Raw genomic sequence first — 26,883 nt, 5'->3', positions numbered from 1 at the left:
TATATTAAATTAATGTACCTAAATGTGTGTACCGAAATGTATTCTATTGAATTAATGTACCTAAATGTTTGTATCGAAATGTAAGTACCGAAATGTGTGTATCTAAATGTATGCACCGAAATCTATTATAATGAATTTAATGTACCTAAATGAAGAAGACATAGTACATCGAAATATATTATATAACAAAAATTAATTTATCTAAATGTTTACAAAAAAAATATATTACGATAAATGACATGAAAATGAAAATTATAATGAAATAAATTATACATTAAAAATTAGGAAGAAAAAGAGAAATAATTAAAAAAATGAAAATATAATTAATAAATGAGGTTATTAATGTATCAAGGGACTAAATGTGTGTACCGAAATGTATTCTATTGAATTAATGTACCTAAATGTTTGTATCGAAATGTAAGTACCGAAATGTGTGTATCTAAATGTATGCACCGAAATCTATTATAATGAATTTAATGTACCTAAATGAAGAAGACATAGTACATCGAAATATATTATATAACAAAAATTAATTTATCTAAATGTTTACAAAAAAAATATATTACGATAAATGACATGAAAATGAAAATTATAATGAAATAAATTATACATTAAAAATTAGGAAGAAAAAGAGAAATAATTAAAAAATGAAAATATAATTAATAAATGAGGTTATTAATGTGTCAAGGGACTAAAATTAGATTTTTTTTATCTTACTCATGGTTTTAATCTAAAAGTCATCTTTGTTAAGGATGAAAATGAAGTTTTCTATTTTTTTAATATAATACTTCATTATTAGAGTTTTTGTTCTCAATTCTACGAGATTTTTTTATGGAAGTCTTTTGTTTGCTTCTCTTCAATGAAAGTTTTATTTTTCTACAATGTATCCTAATTTTTGGCCTGCTTCTTCTGATGATCAATTCAACCAATGATAAAATAGATATACCTTAGTTAAATTTTATCTCTTCAACAAATTGAATAATGAGCATAACCGTCCTATTGTTCCGATCCTACAATGAGGTGTACAATTACCATGAGTTGCTCTCTGTTCGTCTACTTCACACTCAATTTTCTATGTTTGATTGACTTCACTCAGTATCAATTATTCTAAAGGAGTAAGAAGAAGAGGACGTTGCTAGTAACAATTTTTATTAGAAAACAAAAACATCTAAAATCATCGATCTCGTTCTCTTAGAATCAGGGTTTAAGAAAATTATGGTCACTTATTTTTCGATTTAATCAAATAGTGAAGAAGAAAGTACAACAAAATCCTAGGTTCAATATCTTAATAGATCAGGTGTTGAACTTCTACCCATGCATTTGGGTACAAAACTCTTTCATCGCCTAAATTATTGTAATAGTTTCGAATTCTTCCCCCTCCTCTTGACAATAGTAAATTAAAGAAAAAACAACAACAACAACAACAACAAAAAAATAATCACCTACATTAAATTAATATCAAATAATGGGTAACTACAATTTTCTCCGACCATAGGATTAGGAGAACAGGACTTAAACTTGTATATGTTGGAGCAATATTAGAAAATATGAAAAATAATAATATAATTCCAATGATAATAATCATAAAAAATTTTACAACATCAATTATTATGAGATTAATATAAACAACTAGAGAGAAAGTTAGAAAAACTGACAAACTTGGAGATTGAGGCTTGCATAAATGTAACGTCCTAAAGACAGAATTTCGCCCATACTCTTGTGCTTGTAGTTCGGTACTTTGGCGAACTTTATACATTTCGTACTCTCAAGACACAACTCGAAATTTGACAAACGAAGAATGAGAGAAATAGACTGGGGAAACCCTATTTCTCAAGAGTAAAAAATAACTCTAATTTTGTATATTTAATGATAATAGTTTCATGGGTTTATATAGAACCCATTGTGTTGTTTGGTGTAAAGATGCAACTTTGCATCTATGTAACCTACACCACTCATCAAACTACACATCTCAAATTACAAATAATATGATGCAATTCTTTGCATCAGACGCAACGCTTAAAAATAAACGAGATTAATTTTCATTCAATATTTTGAAATTAAATACTACAATATCTAATAAATATTATATATAAATTTTCAACAGTATTCCGTTGCATGCAAAATTTTCTCAACTGTAACACTCGATGAAAGAAAGCATGGTACTTTAAGGATTTCAACTTCATGGATGCTCAATTAGGCTATTACCCATCTTATACTTGGAGATCATTACTTTGGGGGTCGAGAGCTACTCCATCATGGGTCTAGGTGGAGAGTTGGTAATGGCGAGGTAATTCGAAGTTATGGAGATGCATGGGTCCCACACGAGAGGTTCTTTAGAGAGCATTCCCATCCTTACCTGCCACTCCACTCAACGATGAACCCTCTCATCTCGGACAACGACACCTAGGATGTAGCTAAGGTTTATGATAATTTTGATCGGGATGAGGCATAAGCGATCTTGTCCATTCCTTTGCTTGGTGATAGGAATGACTACCGGATCTGGCACTTTAATATCAATGGACGTTATACTGTCAAGAGTGGCTATTGGGTTGCTCTTGAGTACAGAGACCTGATTGATGGTGTGGCAATACAGTCTTGTAACTGGACACCTCCGTATCGGTTTTGGAAACGAATCTGGAAGGTTAAGATCATGCCTAAGGTATCTCATCTATTATGGCGTGTTGCTAATGATAATATCCCGACGCGCCAAAACCTTCTGCGGCGTCGAATTGTTGATGACGGCACCTGCCCTCGCTGCCAAAATGCTTTGGAATCTGCTCTTCATGCACACCGTGACTGCTACTTCTGCACGAGGTTCTGGGAGAAGCTAGGGTTTCCCAGTTCTGTTTGGTGCTCCAGTACGGTGGCGATCACTGATTGGTTGAGAGAAGTTTGGGACTCAATTCCACCTCTAATCTTTCCCTTGTTTGCAGCTGGGATTTGGTGGCTTTGGTTTGACAGAAAGCAAATTGTGTTCGAGGCCAAGGGTGTGGAATTCGATGTGTTAATCCGACGTGTGAAGGACTATGTTGTTGAGTTCAGAAATGTTAAACTCTATCGCCATATGAGCGTTCCTTTATAGGTGCAAAGTTCTATCTAGCTCCCTATGTAGAAAGGATGGTTCAAGTTAAATTTGGATGGTGGTTTGAACTTGACCGATGGTAGAAGGAATGTAGGTGCGATTGTTCGTGATTTCCATGGAGGTCTAATGGGGCATGTTGTTATGCCTAGTCCCATACTTGTGTCAGTTTTGGCTACGAAACTGTTTGCGTTAAAGACTGGTCTTGACCTTGCCATTAATGCGGTCTGGTTTCCCCTTATTGTTGAATCGGACTCGCACAACTCAATCCATCTCATCTCCCTGGATGAGTTATGCCCACCGCCTGAAGGCGGCTATGTGGAAATGGTTCGACTTCTCTCTCAGGATCGTCACTTGATCATGCAGGCAAGTTCCAGATATTAACTACATTGTAAAAGATGAAGAATTTGTACAAAGGAAGATGAAGATGATAGAGAGAAAAACCAGAAAGATTGTATTGATTAAAATGTAGAAAATGTATACAAAAGAACTTAAGGAAATGATAACTATACAATCCCTTATATAGCCATATAACCTAATTACAATAATACCCTTCTAACTATACTAACCAATCTTATCCTTATGACAACCTACCAACACATTTCAACTAACTATATTCTTCATTACTAAGTAACCATGTAATCACTAATGACTATGGTTAATACTCCCCCCTCAAACTGAACTTGGTGTAGCCAAGTGAAGGTTGAATGAGCTAGAACGCTGAAACGGATTTGGAACTGCAAGACCAAGATGTCTGCAAGGGCTGTTGTCGTTCATCAATGCTGCCATGTTGGCTATTTCGCATTTATTGGTGTTGGTTCTGTGATGGCACAGGATGTTCCAAAATACATGATGGTGGCAGGAGAAAGAGCTGTGCTTCGTGGTCTTGGTCTGAACATACCCAACAAATGTTCGACAGTGAACTGAGAAGCCATAGTTGACACTGCCAAGAGACGAAATCTACCAAGGAGAATGACACTCCCAAGAAACTAAACTACCACGGAGAATGACACTCAAAGAAACTAAATCTACCAAGGAGAATGACACTCCAAGAAACCAAATCAGCCAAGGAGAATGACACTCCAAAGCACAACACAAATCTCACACTTCTACTAAAAATACCAAATAAGGAGACTGACACTCCATGAACACAAATCATACTGCAACTTAGGAGACTGACACTCCATGAACACAAATCATACTGCAACTGAGGAGAATGAAACTCCAAATCATACTGCAACTTAGGAGAATGAAACTCCAAAATTCATAGAAAGAATGACACTTTCTTCTTTAAATTGACAAGAAAACTAATACTATTAACCAAGAAACCAAATATAACCTTCACATGAAACTTTTGAGTTGGGTAATTCGACAAACACCAGGATTGCACCCATGTCTAATCTTTCTTCAGTACCAAAGAATAGAGTAGAGATCACAGAATTCACTGACCCATTTCTTCAACCAGTTGGAGTGCACATAATCAGAACCTGAAGAGCTCCCAAGAGTTGCAATCTTGAACAAACAATCCACAAAAAAATTTGCAATACCCAAACTGTTTCACAGCCAATTCCACTAAAATATCACAAGAAGCAAAAACAGTTCGAAAAATTCTCAACAAGCATACGCTATCAAGCCGCAATGCTCGTCGCCGCCATCAGCAAGCGCAACCATCAGCCCTGTGCAAATATCCATAAACTTGTTGGTCCTCCAAACAGAACCATCCTTATAAGCATCGATGTAGAATTCATTTCGCTAAATCGAACTAGAGTGTTGGTCTGGACCCATCTTATACTTGCAGAATTCAGAATTGGCACCTGAGAAAGGCCGCCGCCGTCGTACTTTCTTTCAACCCAGGAACATAACGATCATACTTTCCTTCAACGGAATCGAACACTTGCCTAGAAGCTGATGCTTTTCCTTTCCCGGAATCCGACATTTCCCTAGAAAATTTTCCTTTCCCGAATTCAAGAATCAAGAAGTTCCCACTTCTAATTTGGCCCAAAGGAGCAAGATTCAAGCTTTAGACGAAGAAAAATTTGCCACAATTCCAAAGACCAAGATATCATAACACTGATGATCTCTGATCACAACCCAAAACAAAAATTTACCCAGAAAATACAGAATGAACTGAACGACAAAATCTGAAACTGCAGTTCTTGAGCGAAATCGAATGGCATCGCAGGGGCAGGGAGCGATTATATGCTCAAGCAGATGATGGAGAAGAAGATTCCAAATATTCGGTGGCACATCGAACGGAAGGTCAGTAAGGAGTTCGACGATTAGCTGGTGGAGATCCTCTTCCCGCTGCCTCGCCGACGAAGCTTGCCGATCGCCAATTGACCGAGGTTCTGACTCACCAAGCTGAGGAGCAGAGCCGCCTCAACCTCAAAGACACTGTTTACGCTTTGGAAGAGGACGTCGACGACCTTCGATCTCTCCTCTCCAACGTCGATTCTCTCAAGTCTTCCCTCTTCGAATCCAACGCCAAGCTCCAGTCCGTCGGCCTCCCTCTTCTCTCCTCGCTCAATGCCTTCGTCTGATGAAAAATCCCAATACTAAACACAAAACCCTCGGAAGAAAAATCCAAAGACCAAAAAAAAAAAAAACGATCAAATACGCGGAAACGAAAGAAAGTAATGAAGAAAAAAAAAATAGAAGAGGAATCGACCACCAAGATTCATGGCGTGAGCCTTGGTGGCTCTGATACCATATTAACTACATTGTAAAAGATGAAGAATTTGTACAAAGGAAGATGAAGATGATAGAGAGAAAAACCAGAAAGATTGTATTGATTAAAATGGAGAAAATGTATACAAAAGAACTTAAGGAAATGATAACTATACAATCCCTTATATAGCCATATAACCTAATTACAATAATACCCTTCTAACTATACTAACCAATCTTATCCTTATGACAACCTACCAACACATTTCAACTAACTATATTCTTCATTACTAAGTAACCATGTTATCACTAATGACTATGGTTAATACCAGACACGCGAATAGGGCGGTGCATCGAATTACAAGACATGGTCTTCATAATCAAGGCTTCGATTTTTGGACTGATGTTTGCCCCCCGTGGCTTGCTGATATTTTATTATCGAAGTCTGTAACTACTTAAATATTTTGTTATAGTTGTTGGTTTGCTCGGATCTTTTCCTTCATTGGAATTTTTCCTAAGTTGTTTTTTCTCGGTAAGGTTTTTCACAGGCCCTCTTGAGCTTGCCCGTTGGACTATTGTTTACTGGCGTTTTGCCTTTGGTTATAAAATGTCATTCTTTCAAAAAATACAAAATAAATAAAAAAAAACCTTCTGGACATTTGTAATTTTAATCAACTTTGATTTGGTAACTATTGCAATACTCGCGCATCTCCTCCAAACATAAGAAATAGCAGGAACACATTGGTATATAGCGCCTTCCGCACAGATTGATTAACTTTCATGATTTCTTTCCCTTTGGAGTTTGTATAGTATAGGCATTAACATTCAATATTTTGGCATCGCTACCGCACTCTTTTTTACCAATGAATGCATTGTACTCGTAAACAGTAAGTATAGTAATGTTTTACCTCAAATTAATGTGTACTGTACAACCTAGCTACTTGAGAGTTTAAGAAATCATTTGTTATGAATGTTTGTTACTCTAACTTCAATCACTCACACTTTACAGGATATTAGACTGATGGATTTAAATGCGTATATACGAAATGTTAAGAGGAATTGCAAGTGACTAAGAATTCATTCGTAAATCTCTTATTTGTGATCATGTGTGGCATTTTAAATTTATCCATCCAAGTAATCTTTTGTCCTCCATTTCGAAGGATACTTAGTCTACATATATTTAGCCCTAAGGGTTGTGATGCTCTTATGCAATTATACACGAAATTTCTCTAACGTTACACGTGTGCCTTCCCTACGTAGATGTACTGTATTAGGAATTTAGGAGTTGTGTGGTTACATCTAGTATTACTTCATTTGTGTGGCTATAATGACTACTTTGTGTGCTTCATAATAGGAGTTATGGGTGAGAGACCTTCAACCTAGTAACATGGACGGACGGAGGGATGTAAGGCTAAGAGGGGGGCACATGCCCCTTCTCACCCATATTTTTGTATTAAAAATTATTCTATTGATCATTTTTTTAACAAACGATATTATTTATATTAAGGGAAGGGGGATGAGTTAAACCTCACAATGGGCTACCAATAATGTGGTTCAAAATAGCCTTTGGCGAGAATCAAACCTAATACCTCTCATTTACAAGTGAAGAGGAATACCACTAGATTGTGGCACTAGTAAAAAAAACACTTTGCGCGACGCAGGTCATTCGTCGCGCAAAGTAAAAAAACGTCGCGCAAAACTTTGCCCAACTCACCTTCGTCGCGCGCAAACCGTCGCGGCAAGGCAGTGACAGAAGGCTTTGCGCGACGCATGTAACCCATCGTCGCGCAAATCCACTTTGCGCGACGACGGGTTACATGCGTCGCGCAAAGTGGATTTTGCACGACGTAGGGACTTGCGTCGCGCAAAGTTGTTTTGCGCGACGTAGGAACTTCTTCGTCGCGCAAACCCTTTTTTTTTTTGCAAAAATTATTTAATTTTTAATAAATATTGTAATTTTTTTTTAGAAGAATAAATATTGTAATTAAATTCTAAACAATAATTAATAAACCAAGAAACAATATTTATTTATAAAATATATGAAAATGTACATACAAGATGTTCGAATATAAAAAATATAAAAAAAAAAACTACAACAAGTAGTCTTCTAATCTTGATGCATCAAGCTACTGGGTATCGACTAAGCGAAGTGGTTAGGAGGTCGAAGGTGGAGCAAGATCAAGTGCTGACATCAAGATTTGGAGGCTGAGCATCTGTAAAGCTCGTAAGATCATACTCATTTTCTCGTCCTGGGCCGAAAACTGGGTTGCAATCTCGCCTTCCTGGGCTTCCCAGGCCGAAAACCGGATTTACAATCCAATTCAAAAGAATTGGGGTTTAACTCCATGATGTCCATTTTCGCTTTTGGGAAACGACCCACTAACTGAGCAAGCTAATTGAAATCTGAATTCCGATATCAAAAGTCAAACTACAAATACGCAACTGACCATAGAATCCAAGGGAGAAACTGCAGAGAAAGAAATAAAAAGACTTACGTCTATCTCCAGTATTGTAACCCCTAGCTTAACAGATAAATTTTTCTTGAACACATTAAACTTGGGAGCCAAATCCTTTGCAGCAGGGCCACCATCAACACCAACTTATGTCACTTCATACATCCTCCTCTTTACTTAACAAAAACAGAAAATAATATATAATTTATCATTACTGTTTCCTATTCTCTCCACTTGTATTAGTAAAACTCTATCTTTAACCTATCTAGACGCTGATTCATAGAAAAGAAAGATTGACGGATCATCATCTACTTGACAAACTTATGAGTATTAATTCCACACAAAAAAAACTGAGCTTACAGTGGCACAGTTAAAATATAGGTCTGGATTGGACTGCATTCTTTCATCCTTTTCCTGATACGCAACATAAAACATTAGAACATCTTCTAACTGACAGAAGATCCATACTTACAAGAAATACAACACATAGACAACTGACTCTGCGGTAGTTCTTACTTTAAGCACTTGCAGCATTTTGGTATGCCTTCAAAGATTGCAGAAGTGTTACATGCTATACAACTTATCAAGTATAAATCTTACTCAAATCCGAAGAACATAAAACTTTTTGAGAAGGTTGATTATGAGATTTTACACAATGAATTGCCATCCTTGACATCAAGAGTTATGGCTTCCTTGGCATGTTGAATGCTTTCATCAACAAGTTCTGCCTCATTGTCGGTACCTAGAAAAATGATGAAAACTTGGTAAGCATAATGACACACACATCATGAAAAACAACAGGAAAAACAAGTTGAGCGACAAAATGGTTGCCTTGAGCCATTTTTCTTTCAAGCATCGAAAGTTGACAAAGTATCTGCCTGTTTGGACCATGCCTCCAAACGCAATGCACATATCAATCATAAAATTTATAGTACAATGAATCGAGAGGTCACTGTAATAAAACTACAAAAATCTAATCAAGAAGAACCTTGCTTAAGGCAAGATTAAAGCAGTTCTTGGCTGAAGATAGATCTCCCTTCTTCTAAGTGCAGTTACCTAAACATAGTCAAGCATCTGCAAGAGATGGATTCAACTTAACCTACATCGCCGTTTATATTTCAGGAAGTGAACTGAAAGCATTACAAACATGCTCAACTACAGGAAGTCACAATGCATTCTTACATCCTTTGAGAGATTATCCTCTGCTTCTTTTCTATAGTTCGGTAAAACATCCAGTATCTTTCCTCTAAGATATTCGTATTTCGCACATTGAGCCGGATGTTTTCTTTGCTCTGGTAAAAGACACAGTGTTTGAAACTTGAACTAATAAGATACAAATACAAGTGCAAAATAATAATAAAGGAATTAGCAGTGACAGCGATTCGAGAACACAATGTAGGCATTATCGTTACAGAAACAACACTTTTATCAGGGGGAGATTTTGAATTCATCAACTTTTTAGTCTATTTCTCAAATTTTAAGCTTCTATGTGTACCAATGTAGTCCAAAATTGGAACTTCAAAGTTGAAACGAGCATATCAACGAAAACCCACAAAAGAGAAAGGCACAAATCGGGTTTATAATAAAAGGGCACATAGGTCAGCTTCAAATGGAATTAACAGAGATTAAAACGAAATGGGTAAATGGAAAAATTACCAAGAGGAATGGAATCGAGGAGGTTGAGGGCAAGATCGGAATCGATGTTTAATCTGGAGATTTTGTCATCCGGGTCGGCCGGAAAGTAGGTGTCTCGGAGGAGGTAAAGAGCTTCGACAGCTCTTGCGGCTTTGGCCAGTGCGTCGTCTTCCACTGCTCGACTGCTCATCGCTCAGACACAGTCGCACGCAGAGCCAATTGTGAGAACGAGAAAGGACTCTCAACTCCAAGTTGTTCTTCAGAGGAAACCGAAGCAAACGACGTCGTCTGGGTGAGGAGAGGGGAGATTGTGAGCTTGTGCTGTGTGAAAATAAGCAGGAGAAGCACTCGGCTCTAAGCGTGAGCGAGACGGAGTGAGAGAGAGGGCGAGATGAGCAAGAGGGGAGAGAGACCGAGCGAGCCAGAGGGAAGAGAGAGACAGATGGGCGGGTAGCGTCTGGAATCTTTTCCAATTAAGCCCTAAAAAAGCGCCTATTTGTTTCAATTATACCGCCAAAATTGTAACAATTGCGCGACGCAGCTATAAATTATGAGGTCGCGCAAAGTACTTTTGCGCAACGATCACATTCTGTCGTCGCGCAAAGTATATTTCAAAAAAAAATTTTATTATAAAATTTACTAAAAATTAACTTTATTCTCCTTAAACTTTTTTTTTTTTACATAAAACCCACAATAATATATTTTTTTAACAAAATTTAGACCCAAGCTACAATAATAAATTTAAAGCTACTTAATAAATACACATACCATTCAGTTTCTTAAGTGTTATACATACAAAATAAATAAATTTAAATCTACTTAATAAATATATATATATATATATATATATATATATATATATATATATATATATATATACACCATTGAACTTGATGGGATACGCATTGTACAAAATTAGTTTCAATGATCCAACCGTCAAACTTGTTTATATATACTTCAAGATCACATATGCCAAAAATCACAAAAAAAAAACGTTCACAGATCAAGTGACGGGACAAAACTTTTCGACGGTTATAAACAAAAAAATCATGATTTAACGGTTATTTTAACTCTGATTTTGGTGATTTTTTACAGCTACACTTCTGGTTCCTATATGAATGCAAGTAACTAATTCGATCGTCAATTTAAAATATTTACACAAGTGGATACCACAAAATCTTATGTTATACTTGATGAAAGTATAAATAAAATCCAAGTGTTAGGGAATCTATCGTTTTAATGGGATACGCATTGTACGAAACTAGTTTCAACGATCCAACCGTCAAACTTGTTTGCATATGCTTCGAGATCGTATACACCAAAAATGGCAAAAAAAAAACCTTCAAAGATTAAGTAACAGAACAAAACTTTTTGACGGTTATAAACGAAAAAATCACAATTTAACGGTTTGTTTAACTCCGATTTTGATGATTTTTTACAACTACACTCCTGGATTCTATATGAATACAAGGAACTGATTCGATCATCAATTTAAAATATTTACACAAGTGGATACCACAAAATCTTATGTTATACTTGATGAAAGTATAAATAAAATCCAAAGTGTTAGGGAATATATCGCTTTAATGGGATACGCATTGTACGAAACTAGTTTCAACGATCCAACCGTCAAACTTGTTTGTATATGCGTCGAGATCGTATACACCAAAAATGGCAAAAAAAAAACCTTCAGAGGTTAAGTAACGGGACAAAACTTTTCGACGGTTATAAACAAAAAAATCACGATTTAACGGTTATTTTAACTCTGATTTTGATGATTTTTTACAGCTACACTTATGGATCCTATATGAATACAAGGAACTGATTTGATCATCAATTCAAAATATTTACACAAGTGGATACCACAAAATCTTATGTTATACTTGATGAAAGTAAGAATAAAATCTAAATGTTAGGGAATCTATCGTTTTAATGGAATACGCATTGTACGAAACTAGTTTCAATGATCCAACCGTCAAACTTGTTTGTATATGCTTCAAGATCTTATACGCCAAAAATGGAAAAAAACAAACCTTCAGAGATCAAGTAACGGGACAAAAATTTTCGACCGTTATAAAAAAAAATCACGATTTAACGGTTATTTTAACTCCGATTTTGATGATTTTTTACAGCTACACTTATGGATCCTATATGAATACAAGGAACTAATTTGATCGTCAATTCAAAATATTTACACAAGTGGATACCACAAAATCTTATGTTATACTTGATGAAAGTATAAATAAAATCTAAATGTTAGGGAATCTATCGTTTTAATGGGATACGCATTGTATGAAACTAGTTTCAACGATCCAACCGTCAAACTTGTTTGTATATGCTTCAAGATCTTATACGCCAAAAATGGCAAAAAACAAACCTTCAGAGATCAAGTACCAGGACAAAATGTTTCGACGGTCATAAACGAAAAAATCATAATTTAACGGTTATTTTAACTCCGATTTTAATGATTTTTTACAGCTACACTCTTGGATCCTATATGAATACAAGGAACTAATTCGATCGTCAATTTAAAACATTTACACAAGTGAATACCACAAAAGAAAAAGGCAATGCAAGAACCCCAAAAGAAAAGCAAAAGGAAAAAAAAAAAAAACACTTTGCGCGACGTAGGTATTCGTCGCGCAAAGATATTTTGCGCGACGCATGTGTACCTACGTCGCGCAAAGTTTGTTTTTTTTTTTTCTACATTCCACAATTTTAACTTCTTGTTTACCCCTTCCACTTTTGCCTTAAAATTATTTTTTATTAAGGACCTAAATGATGAGACCACGTGTTCTAAATGGTAAATGGTAGAGACTACACCTAAAATGATTACTAACCACGTAATAGAATAGTGGTTTGACAAAGCTGTAAACTGGCAATTTGTAGTTTCCTCCTCCCAATTTGGTGAGAAATGAAATCTATCCATTTTTTAGCACACATCAATCTATCCCTAAATTAGATCAAATTAACTGAGCAATTTGCAATTTCTTAGCTTTTGTTTCCCTAAACCTATCAAAATCCTTCATACTCTTAGTCATTCATTCCACTCATTCAATTGTTCAAAACCATAACTCAACTTGTCAAAAATAAGCATTGACAAAGATAATTAAAGAAAAACATAAATACACAAAAAAAAAAAATTCCAAACATACATGTAATCAATAAATAGTTAATTAATTAATCAAATAAATACAATACCTGAAGGTGAAGATGGTGAGGGTTGAGAGAGATGGAGGGTCTGAAAGAGGGAGGTTGAGTGTGAAGAAAAAGGCTCTTGTGTGTGGTTATTTTATAAAAAAAAAAGTCGTCGACTTTGCGCGACGCCACATACGTCGCGTAAAAGCAGCTTCGGCGCCAAAATCTTGGTTGAGATTCTTGGTTTGGCGGCAAAATCTTGCGCGACGCACAAAACGTCGCGCAAACGGCTTTTGTGCGACGATACTTTGCACGACAAAGGCTTGCGTCGCGCAAATATGTTTTGCGTGACGTAGATGTACCTTCGTCGCGCAAAGATGTTTTGCGCGACGCAAGCCTTTGTCGCGCAAAGTGTCGTCGCGCAAAAGCCGTTTGCGCGACGTTTTGTGTTTAGCGTCGCGCAAACATACTTTGCGCGACGAAATTTGTTGCGTCGCGCAAGGTTCCGTCGCGCAAACATGTTTTTGTACTAGTGTGGTACTAAATGACATTAATCATATTAAAATAGTGAAAAATCCTCTTTTAGTTTTTAAATGCCCCCAAGTTGCATGTATTTGATTAATTAGTATAGATGAGCATTAGATTGTCAATACAACAATTAAAGACAAAATTAGACAATAGAAGAATAAAATTAGGCATTTTGTAACTAATTTTTTCAGAATTCGTAAAAAAACTAACTTTATTTGCTCAAAAGTGGAGCTTAAATTTTTTAAGGTTCCCTTTATTAGTTAAATTTCTGGCTCCATCCCTATCTAGTAACTTAACTCTGTATTTTCTTTTTTATTATTTTCAATCGTCATGCCAAATACTTGTTATTGAAGGAATGCATCCGACAATGCTTCAAATAGAAAAAGTAAATTGTCGTAATGAAGGAGGACTACTTTTCTCAAATTATATCAATGTCTTGTAAGATAGAAGTTTACAAGTGACAGTATACATGATTAGAGAGGAGTTAAGAAGATGTATTCTAAAACAAGTGGTATCAGAACTCGGTTCAAATTTTAATTTAGTTTTATATATTAGTAGTAGGAATTAAGCACTCAGAAGTTTTCTATCAAAGCAGCGACGGTTGGTGACTTTGTGGGAAGTGAGACCAAAAGGAAGTCATACATCCATACACTGAATGTTATTAACAAAGGGCGTGGGTAGGCACATGCATGGGCATGGCTAGCTGAGACTGAAAGGAGGTTGGCAAATGGTTAGGTGAAGATCACGTGACGCAATTTCCGCCTACAAATCGCCTTACTTATCTGGTATTTCAATGGTCATCCCTACTTTAAACAAAGATCACAAGTTACACGTCATTGACTTAAGAATTAAAAAGAGAAAAAAGAAATAATGTGTATTTTTGCTCAACACCCTCAAATGGTAGTAATACATATTATCTTACTTATTACCATTGGATGAGTTTAAATTTTAAGATTTATGTCTATTTACTACATATATCTTGAAATTTAAACTCTTCTAATAGTGATAAATAGAGTGATGGGCAAAAATATTTTCCGTAATGAAGTGTCTTGGTGGTTAAGGTTTTAATATTCAACTCATTGTTTTTCAAGTTCCAGTGAGTAATTAGTCAACTAACAATCAACTGACCAAGTATGTAACATTCAAAGTTGTTTGGTAACATTTTTATTTTTAACCCAACCAACATTAATAGACACGTTAGATCTTCACTTCTTGTAATTAACTCATCATTAAACATTGTGGATTGTTTGATACGTTTTTGCTTTTCAATTGAGTAATTTCGTTCTTAATTCTTTTAATTGTAAGTTATGTTACTATTCTAAGTTATAATAAGAACATCATGATATTTGACCTTGCAGCAATTCACGACTTGTATTTTCGTTCTTATTTTAAAAACCATTCTATGTGTTCTTCCTTTTTATTTTTTTGGTTGAGAAAATATATATTCTTTGTAAATTGTTTTTTATGCGAGGCAATGAATATAGGGTTCAATATTAATGACTGAATTTATTTGTTATAATATGAATACATTAGTTACCCCATATGACCATGTAACCGTCTGAAAACTCTTCGTTTCTCATATCTATTATCCTTTTTATCTCCTTCTTCATTCTCATTCATCAATCCTAAAACAGAAAGAAAAAAAAAATCACTTGCCTATGGGATTGAAGCTTCTTAGTCAGTGTGATATTTTGTTTTAATCAAACATATTAATTTCAATAAATAAAAACTAATACAAGGTTAGGAAAGTCCAAAGACAATCTAGAATGTAACCAAGCAAAAGTACAACCCAATAGATGCTAGAGAGATTATCTACTTAAACAATTTTTTTTGTAGATAACATGATGTGGCGGTTGATGGTTAGATTTAGAATTCAACAGTAACCATCACATAATTAATGGGCTCCCTAGAATGTTTTGAAAAATATATCAATCTAAAACATGGATGGATGCAAGTGGCTCTTTTCCACAGTGATAAAAATGTGTTCAATCCTTGCATGACAGTATGAGTTCAAACCCTGTATCTAACAAAATTTATCGTTTGACAAAAAAAAAACATAGATGAATACATGTCACCGCCATAATACGAGCATTTAATAATTATCAATAAAAGATTGTGACATAATATTTCGGTTTCTAGAAGCCAAAAAACAAAGTGGTAGCTGTGAGTCTTAATTATGAATGTAGGTGACCCCACGAGCCATGAGGTAGCTGTAGCGAACCCAACCATAGATATATATTTACCCTTTAAATTCGACACCAAAACAAACACAAAACGTATTTCGTTTGAGCCAATACCAAGTAGACAGAACCAATAAATTCGACACCAAAATATGGCTCCTGCTACTACTACGCTCACATCCATAGCGCATGAGAAAACCCTACAACAAAAATTTGTCCGAGACGAAGACGAGCGTCCAAAGGTTGCCTACAACGACTTCAGCAACGAAATTCCGATCATCTCGCTTGCCGGGATTGATGAGGTGGAAGGCCGCCGGGGCGAGATTTGCAAGAAGATTGTAGCGGCTTGTGAGGACTGGGGTATTTTCCAGATTGTTGACCATGGGGTTGATGTTGAGCTCATATCGGAAATGACCGGTCTCGCTAGAGAGTTCTTTGCTTTGCCATCGGAGGAGAAGCTCCGCTTCGACATGTCCGGTGGCAAAAAGGGTGGCTTCATCGTGTCCAGTCATTTACAGGTGATCACAATGCTATATATAGGAAGTCGAAATCTCAGGATCTTTTGTTCTGATACTAAAATAAACTTTGTTAATTTATTACTATTTTTAGATATAAGCTATTAAAATTTATTTACTAGCTATTACTTCAGTAATATTATCTATAGTTTACTAAATGTTTGACGGACTGTAAATTTAGGGAGAAGCTGTGCAAGATTGGCGTGAAATTGTGACCTACTTTTCATATCCGATTCGTCACCGGGACTATTCGAGGTGGCCAGACAAGCCTGAGGCCTGGAGGGAGGTGACAAAGAAGTACAGTGACGAGTTGATGGGGCTGGCATGCAAGCTCTTGGGGGTTTTATCAGAAGCCATGGGGTTGGATACAGAGGCATTGACAAAGGCATGTGTGGACATGGACCAAAAAGTCGTCGTGAATTTCTACCCAAAATGCCCTCAGCCCGACCTAACCCTTGGCCTCAAGCGCCACACCGACCCGGGCACAATTACCCTTCTGCTTCAAGACCAAGTTGGGGGCCTCCAGGCTACACGGGATGATGGGAAAACGTGGATCACCGTTCAACCAGTGGAAGGAGCTTTTGTGGTCAATCTTGGAGATCATGGTCATGTGAGTAAATACTACACAATTTTAGAATTAAACTTAGCAATTTACAAATACTTTTTTTAGCTCGAACAATAACAGTTTTATTAGAACGTTACAAAGTTGGTGCATAAATAAAATTACATTTATAAACATTTGTTAGCATGGTAATTGTTTAAAAGTCGTACATAATGGAATTATATTATCTTTATACATTTTTCAGTTTTTTTTGTTTGTTAAAATTATAGATGTGCTCGCGTGTCTTTTAAAAAACTAAATAAAATGGGTATATTCATATGACGATGGTGGTGGGCAAATGTCATTTTCTTCATGTGAATAAGCAAGATAGGGACGTATATATATTTGTTTAGTATTATTATGTATTTGATTTCTATTTTATTATTCATATATTTAATAATTGGTTGAAATTTGGTGGAGCTATTGATTATTATTTATAAGTTATTAAAGAAATTAAAAACCAGTAAAAAGTTGAGTAAATAACTAGTTATACGGGGTTTTCTCTAGTAAATAACAACGCACATTTTATCCATCACCTGCAGTGCGCTGTTGGCAATTGACATTGAATCTCACATTTATATGTTGAGCGTGAGATTCATGGTGCATTAATAATCAGGATTTACTCACACGCGGATGAACGTAACACTAAGGTTTAGCATGAAACGAAAAATAAAATAGGGGTTTGAGTCAATTGAACTGATTGAATTACTATGCCTAATTGTTTGAGCAGCTTCTGAGCAATGGGAGGTTCAAGAATGCTGATCACCAAGCAGTGGTGAACTCAAACAGCAGCAGGCTGTCCATAGCCACATTCCAGAACCCAGCGCAAGAAGCAATAGTGTATCCACTCAGTGTGAGGGAGGGAGAGAAGCCGATTCTCGAGGCGCCAATCACCTACACCGAGATGTACAAGAAGAAGATGAGCAAGGATCTTGAGCTTGCCAGGCTGAAAAAACTGTCCAAGGAACAGCAACTGCAGGACTTGGAGAAAGCCAAAGTGGATACAAAGCCAGTGGACGACATTTTTGCTTAGACTTCTCCAGTCACTTCAAAGCTCTTTGTGGAACTATAGCTACTTTTACCTTTTCCTCCCACTTCTTGTACTCGTAACTTCGCTTTGGTTTGTGCGTGGCTTCCCCTCCAATCTGTTTAGCATTCGTGGTAGTAAAGGGCCCCTGAACTTATATCCCATATTTAGTTTTTGTTCTTGAATTTTCATATTAGTTTCTTATCCTCCAACTTAACTCTGTGTTGCATGAATGATCTTTCTGTCAAATCTGCCATTTTTCCGTCAAATTTTAGGGTATATTGGTCTTTTCCTACATAAAAAAAATGTAACATTTATGAAAAAAAATAATAATAAGAGCTTGGCTCCTCAAGGTTAAGGAGGAGTTCCTCCTTGACACACCTTGACCTAGAACGTCCACCTGGACTCCGAACCGAGCTGTGATGGCCGACACCTGAAGGGTGATGAAGCCATAAAGTGTGGTGATATAGAAATGTGAATAAATTTACACCTAAAAGTGTCTAAATACAAGAGTGCGCTGTGAGCGGAAATGAACCCAATTCACACGTGATGACAGAGCATAAGTACAGTACAGTAAAACAAGTTGAGAAATTATACCATCGAAGGTAACCGTCTACCCCAAGATTTGCCAGGAATCTTCGTCGATATGAAAGCTCAGCTACTAAAACCTAGAGGGGTGAAAAACAAGGGTGAGTGGGCTTGGAAATAAAGTTTTAATAAAAACCTTTGGAAACATTATAATCCCTCGCCGTAAAACATGTATAGTTTCCAAAATATACATACTACGTATAGTATGAAAATATTTACCGTAGCCTGCAAAACGTAAATAAGGCATGACATCCCAAAATTACAAAACCTCAACAGTAACATACGTAAAATCATGTGCTCAACAAACTATGCTAGCACACGAGTTGGAGTCGCCTAATGCGACCCGTACGACAGGACTGGGTGTAATCATAATATACGCTCTAGTGCTACGATCACATGAAGATTGACGATTATTGCGGTTACCTACGAGTCGGAATCGCCTAATGTGACTTGTACAACAAGAATGACACCTACTTGGATCCAAGGCGAACATGTGGTACAGAGGTGAGCATACATGTGAAAGACTGACTCTGGCCCTAGGCGAGCACTAACACCCAGGTGCAGCAATGATGAGCAGACTTCATAAATATAAGCATGCCATAATAATTCAATAATTCTAATCAACATAATAAACTTACATGTGCATCCCGTAGGATTATTTTGGCATTTCACAACAGTGCAACATTTCTTATAACGTTATTTAATCATGGCATCAAAGATTATAAGCATACATATGCATCCCGTAGGATTTATGATATCTTCATAATTTTTCGTTATTTCACTAATTCTTATAAACTTTAGCCTAAACCAGGCGTACGTAAGAATTTTTTTTCCAAATGCATAAATGGAAACTATCAATCATATATATAAAATATAAAAAAAGAAAAGACCCACTCACCTGAAGTCCACGTTATAACTCCCTAGCACAAATATCAAGGTGTCACTAACGATCGTCGCCTAGAACAAATATCAAATCATGTCTCATAATTCTTATTGATAGAACATGTAACTTACATAAAACACATCCCCAATGACGTTCTAAAATGATTTGAAACCCATTGACCAAAAGTCAATCGTCGGTCGAATGTCGATAGTAGGGCCCACAACCCTACGTAACTCAAACCGGAAGATCCGCACCTCGGATTTCTGATCCGAAACTTCCAAAGATCTAAATTATACTCTAGAACAACATACTAAAATTTCATTACGATCCAACAGTTGGATCTCCACCAACTGCAAATTCAAGTGGCGGTCAACGTTTTAGATTTACAAACTTAGAAAATCCATCCGGGAAGATTCATACGTCAGATTCCCGATCCATCCATTCCTAACATCCTTAAATATTATATACTACAATGTATTAAAGTTTGGTGACAATCCAATGGTCGGATAGTCGAATCATATAATAACCAAGTGGCGGCCCTTAACTGAAATACAACCAAACAACATAATTTCATCAATTGGATGTCTAATATGGAAATCGGGGCACCCATTTTAGCCTAGGGAGGTCAAGTGGTGTGTCTGCCTGTGTGCCGCCGCTCGGGCCGTTGGCCGTCCCGACTCGCCGGAAAAATAAACTATTTCTGAAAATTACCAAATTTCACAGAAATGAAGATCTCAACGATTTGAGCAAGTTTTATACTTGTGGCCAAGTCGAATTTGGCCGGGAAAGGCCTCAAATCGTCCTCGAACCGCCGGAAACCCGAGAAATGGTGGGATTCGATTCGACTCCATTGATGTTCCGATGCCTCTGCTAGTGCTTGGGCCTTGCTCCTGGGCTCAATGGGAGTCAATTGGAGGTGGTGGTTGAAGGAAATCGTTGCAGAAAATGCGGATTCGCCGCCATGCACCCGCGAACCCGTACGATTCTTTCTTTGCGATATGGGGTCAAAACCCCACCAATCTTGGGTTTAAAATGGAGAGGGGATGATGGTGATTGATTTATAGGTGGTGGCGAACCTTAGATCGCCGAAAAAAGGCCAGAAAAAATGATGGAAAAGTCGCCGGGTTCCATGGGTCAGTGGGGAAGAAACAGGTCATGACCCGGGTCAAAGGGATCTGGTTCCTCTACTTTCTCCTTTCCCCTCCTTTCTCTCTTCTTTGGTTGGTCACTCTCTCTTACTCTTCTTTCTAGTTGGGCAGCAGCCGCCTCTGCTTTCTCCGTTTTTTTCTTCTTCTTTTTTTCGGTCCAATAATCTCTCTTCCCTCATTTCTCACAAATCCATTTTTAAAATAATAATATAACAAATAGGAGAAATATATCAAATAACAAATAGTAATCTTTACAAAAGTACTTTTCGGATTTGTGGTTCCGTAAAACCTTTGTCGTAGTTCCGATTTCAATTCTGCTTGCGTCTACACATTCTCACCGTCGAGTACTTCTGGAATACGGTAAAGTAATAGTTCATACACGTCATGAACTAACGGTCAACGAAAGTTAATATCCTCGCACCGCCACATACGATGGTTAATCAAGGTGGTTCTTGGGTGGGTTTTGTAAAGGGGAGTGAGAGCTTTAAATGGTGGTGGTGGTGTCGAAAAACTCCACCGTAGTTGGTTGGAATCTGCGTCGGAAAATGGGAGGTTGCTGGGGTCAATTGGGTGGGTTTCTGGGCTTTTGGGTCAGGTTTCCAAAAATGGAAATTTGCTACTTTTGGCAGATTAGGCTTTGGCAACTTATTACTAATAGTAAGTCCACATGTCTAAAAGGTCTCGCTACTTTCGAGGCTAGTAGCTTCTCTGTAAAAATTTATCGAGACGGGTTGTCACACTCCTCAAAATACTTTGTTGCTTGCTCACAAATTTTTGTGTTTATGATTGAAACCGTTTATATTATAAGACACTATGTAAAGATCATCTTTATAAAAAATCAATTAAAACTAAGATCATTTGGTCAATCTTTAAAGAGTTCTGATTATAAATACGAAGTTCTGTGAATAAGTCACGTGGTATCTTAAGCGGGAGTTGCTCCTCAATTCTTAAGGAGCCAAGTCTTTCTTTTTAAAAAATACATTTTCTTATTTTTGGTTTAAATTTTTATTTTATCCCTCAACTTAATTGAAAAGTTGACGGAGTTAACGAAAATGACTACTTGTGGAATAAATGACATAGTTCGAGAACGAGAGAAACTATTAGTAGATTCATATTATTCATCCCTTATCTTGTTCTCTAAAACTACTAAAAATGCAAACCAATAGGCCTATATTCAGATTAAAAAACCTAAATCAAATTTACTTAATACCATTCATCATCTAACGGTTAAGTATGCAAACTAACGATGAATGTATAAAATAAAAGGAAAACTAATGAAAATGGCTTGAAAACTTTGAGTTTTAATGATAAGGACAAAATAAAGGGTAAAGTGAATAGTACCAGGATTGATTTTTTAATGTAAAAATGTGGTTTTTCGTTAAAGTGAACAGTATCATGTGTTTTTCGTTAAAGTTCCCTAAAATAAATGCATGCATGTGTACAGTAACCAGTTTTCTAATGTAAAACGTTTTATGACTACAGTCGAGGTTATTTGTTCGACTCTCTTGGTTCGTTGTACAAAGAAAGGGCAATAATATCCAAAAACCCATCAAACTAACTCTAAAGTCTAGAAAATTTGATGAAGTGGTACTGTTGACAATTTAGAGTGGAAGCAAAGTTGAGTCAAGATTACTCATCAGCCCAATCCCAGTCTTGTAGGGCTTAGGAGCTTAATTATGGACTGGACACGAGTCATCTCCAAATTCACAAAACCTGAAGCAAAAGGACCAAAAAAAAAAAATAGAGAGAAGAAAAGTGTTTCGGACCTCTCTGAGTTTCTTGTCAAGTCTTGAAAGCAGGTTAATCTTTGAAAAGTGACAAGATAAAACCTTTTTTTGGGACCCTAGAGCACTAATTGTTGTTTAAAGTTTAAACACATGCTAAATTTGTGAAGCACGCATAACACACAAGTCATAACTCAATCTCTTTCTCTCTTTTAGATATTTTATCAAAATTAGTTACAAGAACTCTGCTTTCAGCCTAGTTGAATTTCAAAGCTTATACATAAAATTCATTTCTCAATAAGGATATGGGGTATGCCATCCTACCTTTATCAAAGAACGGATAGAACTTGCTATAACGGATGCAGGAAAACCCTAGCTTCTGATATGAAATTCAGATTAAAAGTTGTTGTTAGGACAAGTAAATGAGGCAAACCCTAGTTTTTTCTAAAGCTATACAGAGTATTTAAGAATAGGATTCGATAAAGTGTGCAAGAGCTTTCACTTTCTACTTAATTAATAACGCGCTTCCATTGTTTGTTTTTAATGTGAAGTAATGGTGTAAAAATAAAGTAGATGAGATGAGATGAGTAGTAGGGCAAAATCTTCAATAAAGTCATCTCACGACATGAATGATCTTAACAACCTCACAAAAGTATGTGACCCTAACTTATATAATTTATCTCATCAACCCTAGCTTATATATTTTATTTTATCAATTAGTTTCACGATGATTCCACTCATATAAAAAAGATGATGTGTGCAAGAACCCTACCAAGGTTGGTGAGGATCCTCTCCTGAGCTCAGGATGGGGATTCTCCAGACCAGCCCATTTGGGATGTTCAAATTTAATCCAACGGCTCCAAACAAGGATGCCTTTAAAAGTTATAATAATTGCAACCATTAGATTAAATTTGAATGATCCAGATAGGTTGGTCAGGAGGATCCCCATCCTGAGCTCAGGAGGATCATCTTCCTATAGAATCATTACACAAGTGACATGTTCCAATCTCTTTTCCCAAATCACACTCAAAAGCTATGTGAAAGAAGAGGAGAATATTACATCCATCACATGTTTATAATGTGTGTGCATCTATAATCTATTGCTGCAAATTCTGCGAGATTGAGAATAAGAGGTTGATTTATTTATTTATTTTTGGTCAAGGAGGTTGATTTGTTAATGTTTAGGTTCCAACACCCAAGTGCAACTTTTGCAGCAGAACCGGAACCTGCTAACTTATCTGAACGTACAGAATCGGCACCAGACAACTGCATTGGTCTGTGTGTCCAGGTGTAAAAATAATGTTGGCAGGCTAGTCCACTTCCAATAAAACGTGATTCTCACCTTTACAATATTGTGATTGTGAAAGCCACCTAATTGTGTTCATACTGCATAACAATTCTTACTTCTGTGTTTCTGAAGTTAACCATAATCACACAATTTCATCTCTTAACTTTGCGAATATTTACTTTTTGATACAATGAAATATTCTTATACTAAATTAACTTAAACTGCAAAAAGAGCGACGCAAACTCGAGTACAAAATGAAACTTTCAAAATCATTAACATAATAAGTATGAAAAACCAAAGTAGTAGCACAAAAGCATTTAGTTCAAGAAGACAAGTAAATTTCAGAAAATTATCAATATAAAATTATTATGAAGAAACCCACAGTTAGATATCACAATTTCAAAGTATCTTGTTGTAATTCCATAACAAGTACAAAATATCATGGCATCAATGAAAAACAAGTATAATTGGAAAAGTGGGTATAACACATAAATTCTCAATAAATCAGGTGTGGTATGCTCATCAATAATGCAGATAAACGAATCCATGCAAAGAGACTCTAACATGAACATGCTCTATGTTTATATAAGTTACATTCATATACCACAATCACATGAAACTAGCGCTCAGAGCATCACACCAAGTCCTAATTGCCTAACAAAACTAGTACAGGCTCACACTAAGTGGATTCATTATGAGTGTAAATGCAATGTGAACATACATATGAAACTTGTTTCGACTGTAAAACAGGTACTAACACAAATGTAAGCATCCTAGATGAGTCGGTATATCAAATGAAAACATGTCATGGCTAGTCTCCCGAATCTCATATAACAAATCAAGTAATTGCACAAAACATTGCATTTCTAAGAAATGCATAGCCATAAATCGTTCGATAGATTAGTTCACAATGCTCATAAATCACATCATCAACGCATAAAACATTTGAATTTCTAAAACAGGGCATGATACACAATTTCATCTCATCCCTTTGCAATTGGTTTATATATGTTTTGAGGATTTTTTTTTTTGGATACAATGAATATTCTATACTATATTTATTTAAACTGCGAGAAGAACGATTCAAACTCGTGTACAAAAAGAGAAGCACAATACTTTAATCAACTTTTTCTTAAAGTAGAAAATTAAATTAAACAAAAACCCATTGGGCAATCAGTACAACTGATGAGAATGAATTTCATATTGATGAGAAAATGAACCTTACAAGGGCTTGTAAGTAAGTTCGACTCCTATATTGCCAATTGGTTTTATGATAGAACCTCAACTTTATTCGTGGTATCAGAGCACTCATGTGTTGAATTGAATTGTACCAATCTCTACTGGTGGTTATTACTCATTTTTGTACTTGCTGTTATATTTTCCAATTATTTCTTTAATTAAAATAAAAAAGAAAGAATAGATAGTAGAAATTAAACTGTCACATGTGCTCCACATCACCATATTTGTGTTATATATGTGTTACGCTTAAAATTTCATCACGCATGAGAGATCATATTAAGAATGAACCCACAATGATTGGAGAAGGCACATTGCAACCCACATTTATGGTGAAGTCTCAACTTTCTTCCTGCAACAATTGTCAAAGTGTAAAGCATTCCTTACACTATTACTGATAGAATCAAACCAAATACAATTTGAAGAATTAGAGTGCCCTGTAACAACTAATTTATCCATCGTGCTCTAATCATCCCGATACCAAATCCACAAGTTTTTTTTTTAATACATTGATATTTTTACATTAGGGGAATGAGGAATTCGGTTAAACTACACAATGGGCAGCCTAATTTGGTGTCAAATTCACCGCCTACGAAATTCGAACCTAAGACCTCTCACTTTTAAACGAAGAAGAATACTATCATACCGTAGTACTGAGTAACCCAAATCCACAAGTTTTGGAGTGAAATCTTAATCCGAGAGAAAGATTAGCGCAAAGAAAAAGGGAAAAATCAATAGAAAATTATTTTACGAATATTGGATGGATTGGTTTGAACTTTAAAGCATACGCTTCACCATCATGGACATAGGTAGTGTAAACAAGATTGGTTAACGGTGGTCGTCCATGTGCACGTGATGCTGTTGATTGATGTAGAACAAGGGTTGCCCTCGGATTATTTGATCGATGAAAAACTAATTTTAATGGCCAAAATCCAAGTTGGAAGTGTAATTCATCACTCACCATCACAAATCCAAATTTAAAAACATGGCTGTGTCAGGCATGTGTCCGGCGGCTTCTCTTAATTAATTACTCAAAGTTGATTATTTTTTTTTTATTGTTCTTTAAGATTTGTTTTTTCTAAAGTAATAAACTCCATGCGACCTGTTCAATTGTTTATGTTATTAAATTTCTTATAACATAATAAAACCTTTCTACAAAGAAATATATTCTTTGTAATCATAAAAAATTTCGGTCTTAATTTTAGTTAGTTATGTATAAGAATAAATTTCATTTTTAATTAGGATGAAGTGTTGATTTAGTCCATGAACTATCACCTCAATGAAAATTAGGTTCCAGAATTATTTTTTTGATAAAATGTCCCTAAATTCATTAAAAATTGCTAATTTCATCCCTACTATTATATTCAAAGCTATTTTATCTAACTTTTCGTTAACTTAGGTCACTTCACACACTATAAAGTGTAATACTGTCATTTTCTTGCTTATAAGCCCTTAACTTTTTGTTTGAAAAATTAGAGTCTACTTGCTATATTAAATCACATATAAAATCAAGAAATAATTCATGCAATTATATATCACAATAATGCATGCACATGAGTAACCAATGTTAAATGAACATGACATAATGGATTAGAAAAACCTAGAAAATACGGTCGAGGCAAGTGTTGGACACTTTGTCCTTAAGACAAGTTTATGCCCCACTACGGTGCTCATGATTGATCGGCGCATGTCTCCCAAGATACAATGACCCCATCCTTGTAATAGTAGCACTCCAAATCACAAGGCTCCACGAACCACGATTATGTTGAAAACTCTCTCATATGGACTCAATGAGACTCTCTAATATTTGATACACTCTATGTATGATTATGTAAAACAATGAACAATTATTTTGTGATTATATGGGGCTTCCCTATTTATAGAATGTGAGATATCTCTTTGGAAAAGGTACACTTTTCATATAAGTAGCAAATCTAACGTCTAGTTTACTCTCTAAAGTTAACTTCATACACTATTTATTTATGATAAAATTATCAATTTACCCTCCAATGTGTATCACATGCAAGCAACGTGACTTAAATTGATGGAAAATTGAAAATATTAACTTCAAATCTAATAATAAGGATGTAATTGGCAGATTTTATAATTCAATGAATGATTTTTCTGGAAAAAAAAAAAGTTTAGGAATCTAATTTTCACTCAAGTGATAATATAGAGACTAAATTGGCAATT

General features: G+C 35.8%; 2 protein-coding genes across 7 annotated transcripts; one reads left to right on the top strand and one right to left on the bottom strand.

The window, feature by feature from the left end:
* Nucleotides 1–7,752: 7,752 nt before the first annotated feature.
* LOC103400954 (uncharacterized) lies at nt 7,753–10,289 on the bottom strand. Of its 6 annotated transcripts, XM_029090593.2 has the most exons (5): nt 9,856–10,289; nt 8,852–8,941; nt 8,716–8,743; nt 8,560–8,613; nt 7,753–8,213 (listed from the first exon to the last, which is right to left on the bottom strand). In XM_029090593.2, exons 1-5 carry the CDS (start codon nt 10,022–10,024, stop codon nt 8,126–8,128), a joined length of 429 nt encoding a protein of 142 aa, XP_028946426.1. In that variant the 5' UTR covers nt 10,025–10,289; the 3' UTR covers nt 7,753–8,125. The 6 variants fall into 6 exon arrangements, 1 of the variants encoding a protein (XP_028946426.1); XR_003767548.2 differs by lacking the exon at nt 8,716–8,743 and having other exon boundaries at nt 7,753–8,375; XR_001785732.3 differs by lacking the exon at nt 8,716–8,743.
* Nucleotides 10,290–15,832: 5,543 nt separating this feature from the next.
* On the top strand, nt 15,833–17,829 carry LOC103400025 (naringenin,2-oxoglutarate 3-dioxygenase). Its single transcript, NM_001293925.1, is given in 3 exon segments — nt 15,833–16,198; nt 16,377–16,805; nt 17,527–17,829. Coding segments are annotated over 3 exon segments (1,098 nt in total).
* Nucleotides 17,830–26,883: the final 9,054 nt, after the last annotated feature.

The sequence above is a fragment of the Malus domestica genome, chromosome 02 (genome assembly GCF_042453785.1).
Source record: "Malus domestica chromosome 02, GDT2T_hap1".
Classification (NCBI taxonomy): Eukaryota; Viridiplantae; Streptophyta; class Magnoliopsida; order Rosales; family Rosaceae; genus Malus; species Malus domestica.
This window is presented reverse-complemented; position numbering and strand designations above follow the sequence as displayed.

Bases quoted from the DNA above. Each gene is read 5' to 3' on its own strand.
- LOC103400954 (XM_029090593.2), bottom strand. From the start codon at position 10,024: ATGAGCAGTCGAGCAGTGGAAGACGACGCACTGGCCAAAGCCGCAAGA. The intron at 8,614-8,715 runs GTAAGAACTACC...GTTGCGTATCAG, and splicing joins AAATGCTGCAAGTGCTTAAA to GAAAAGGATGAAAGAATGCA. The intron at 8,214-8,559 runs GTAAGCTCAGTT...CTTTCTCTGCAG, and splicing joins TATATTTTAACTGTGCCACT to TTTCTCCCTTGGATTCTATG.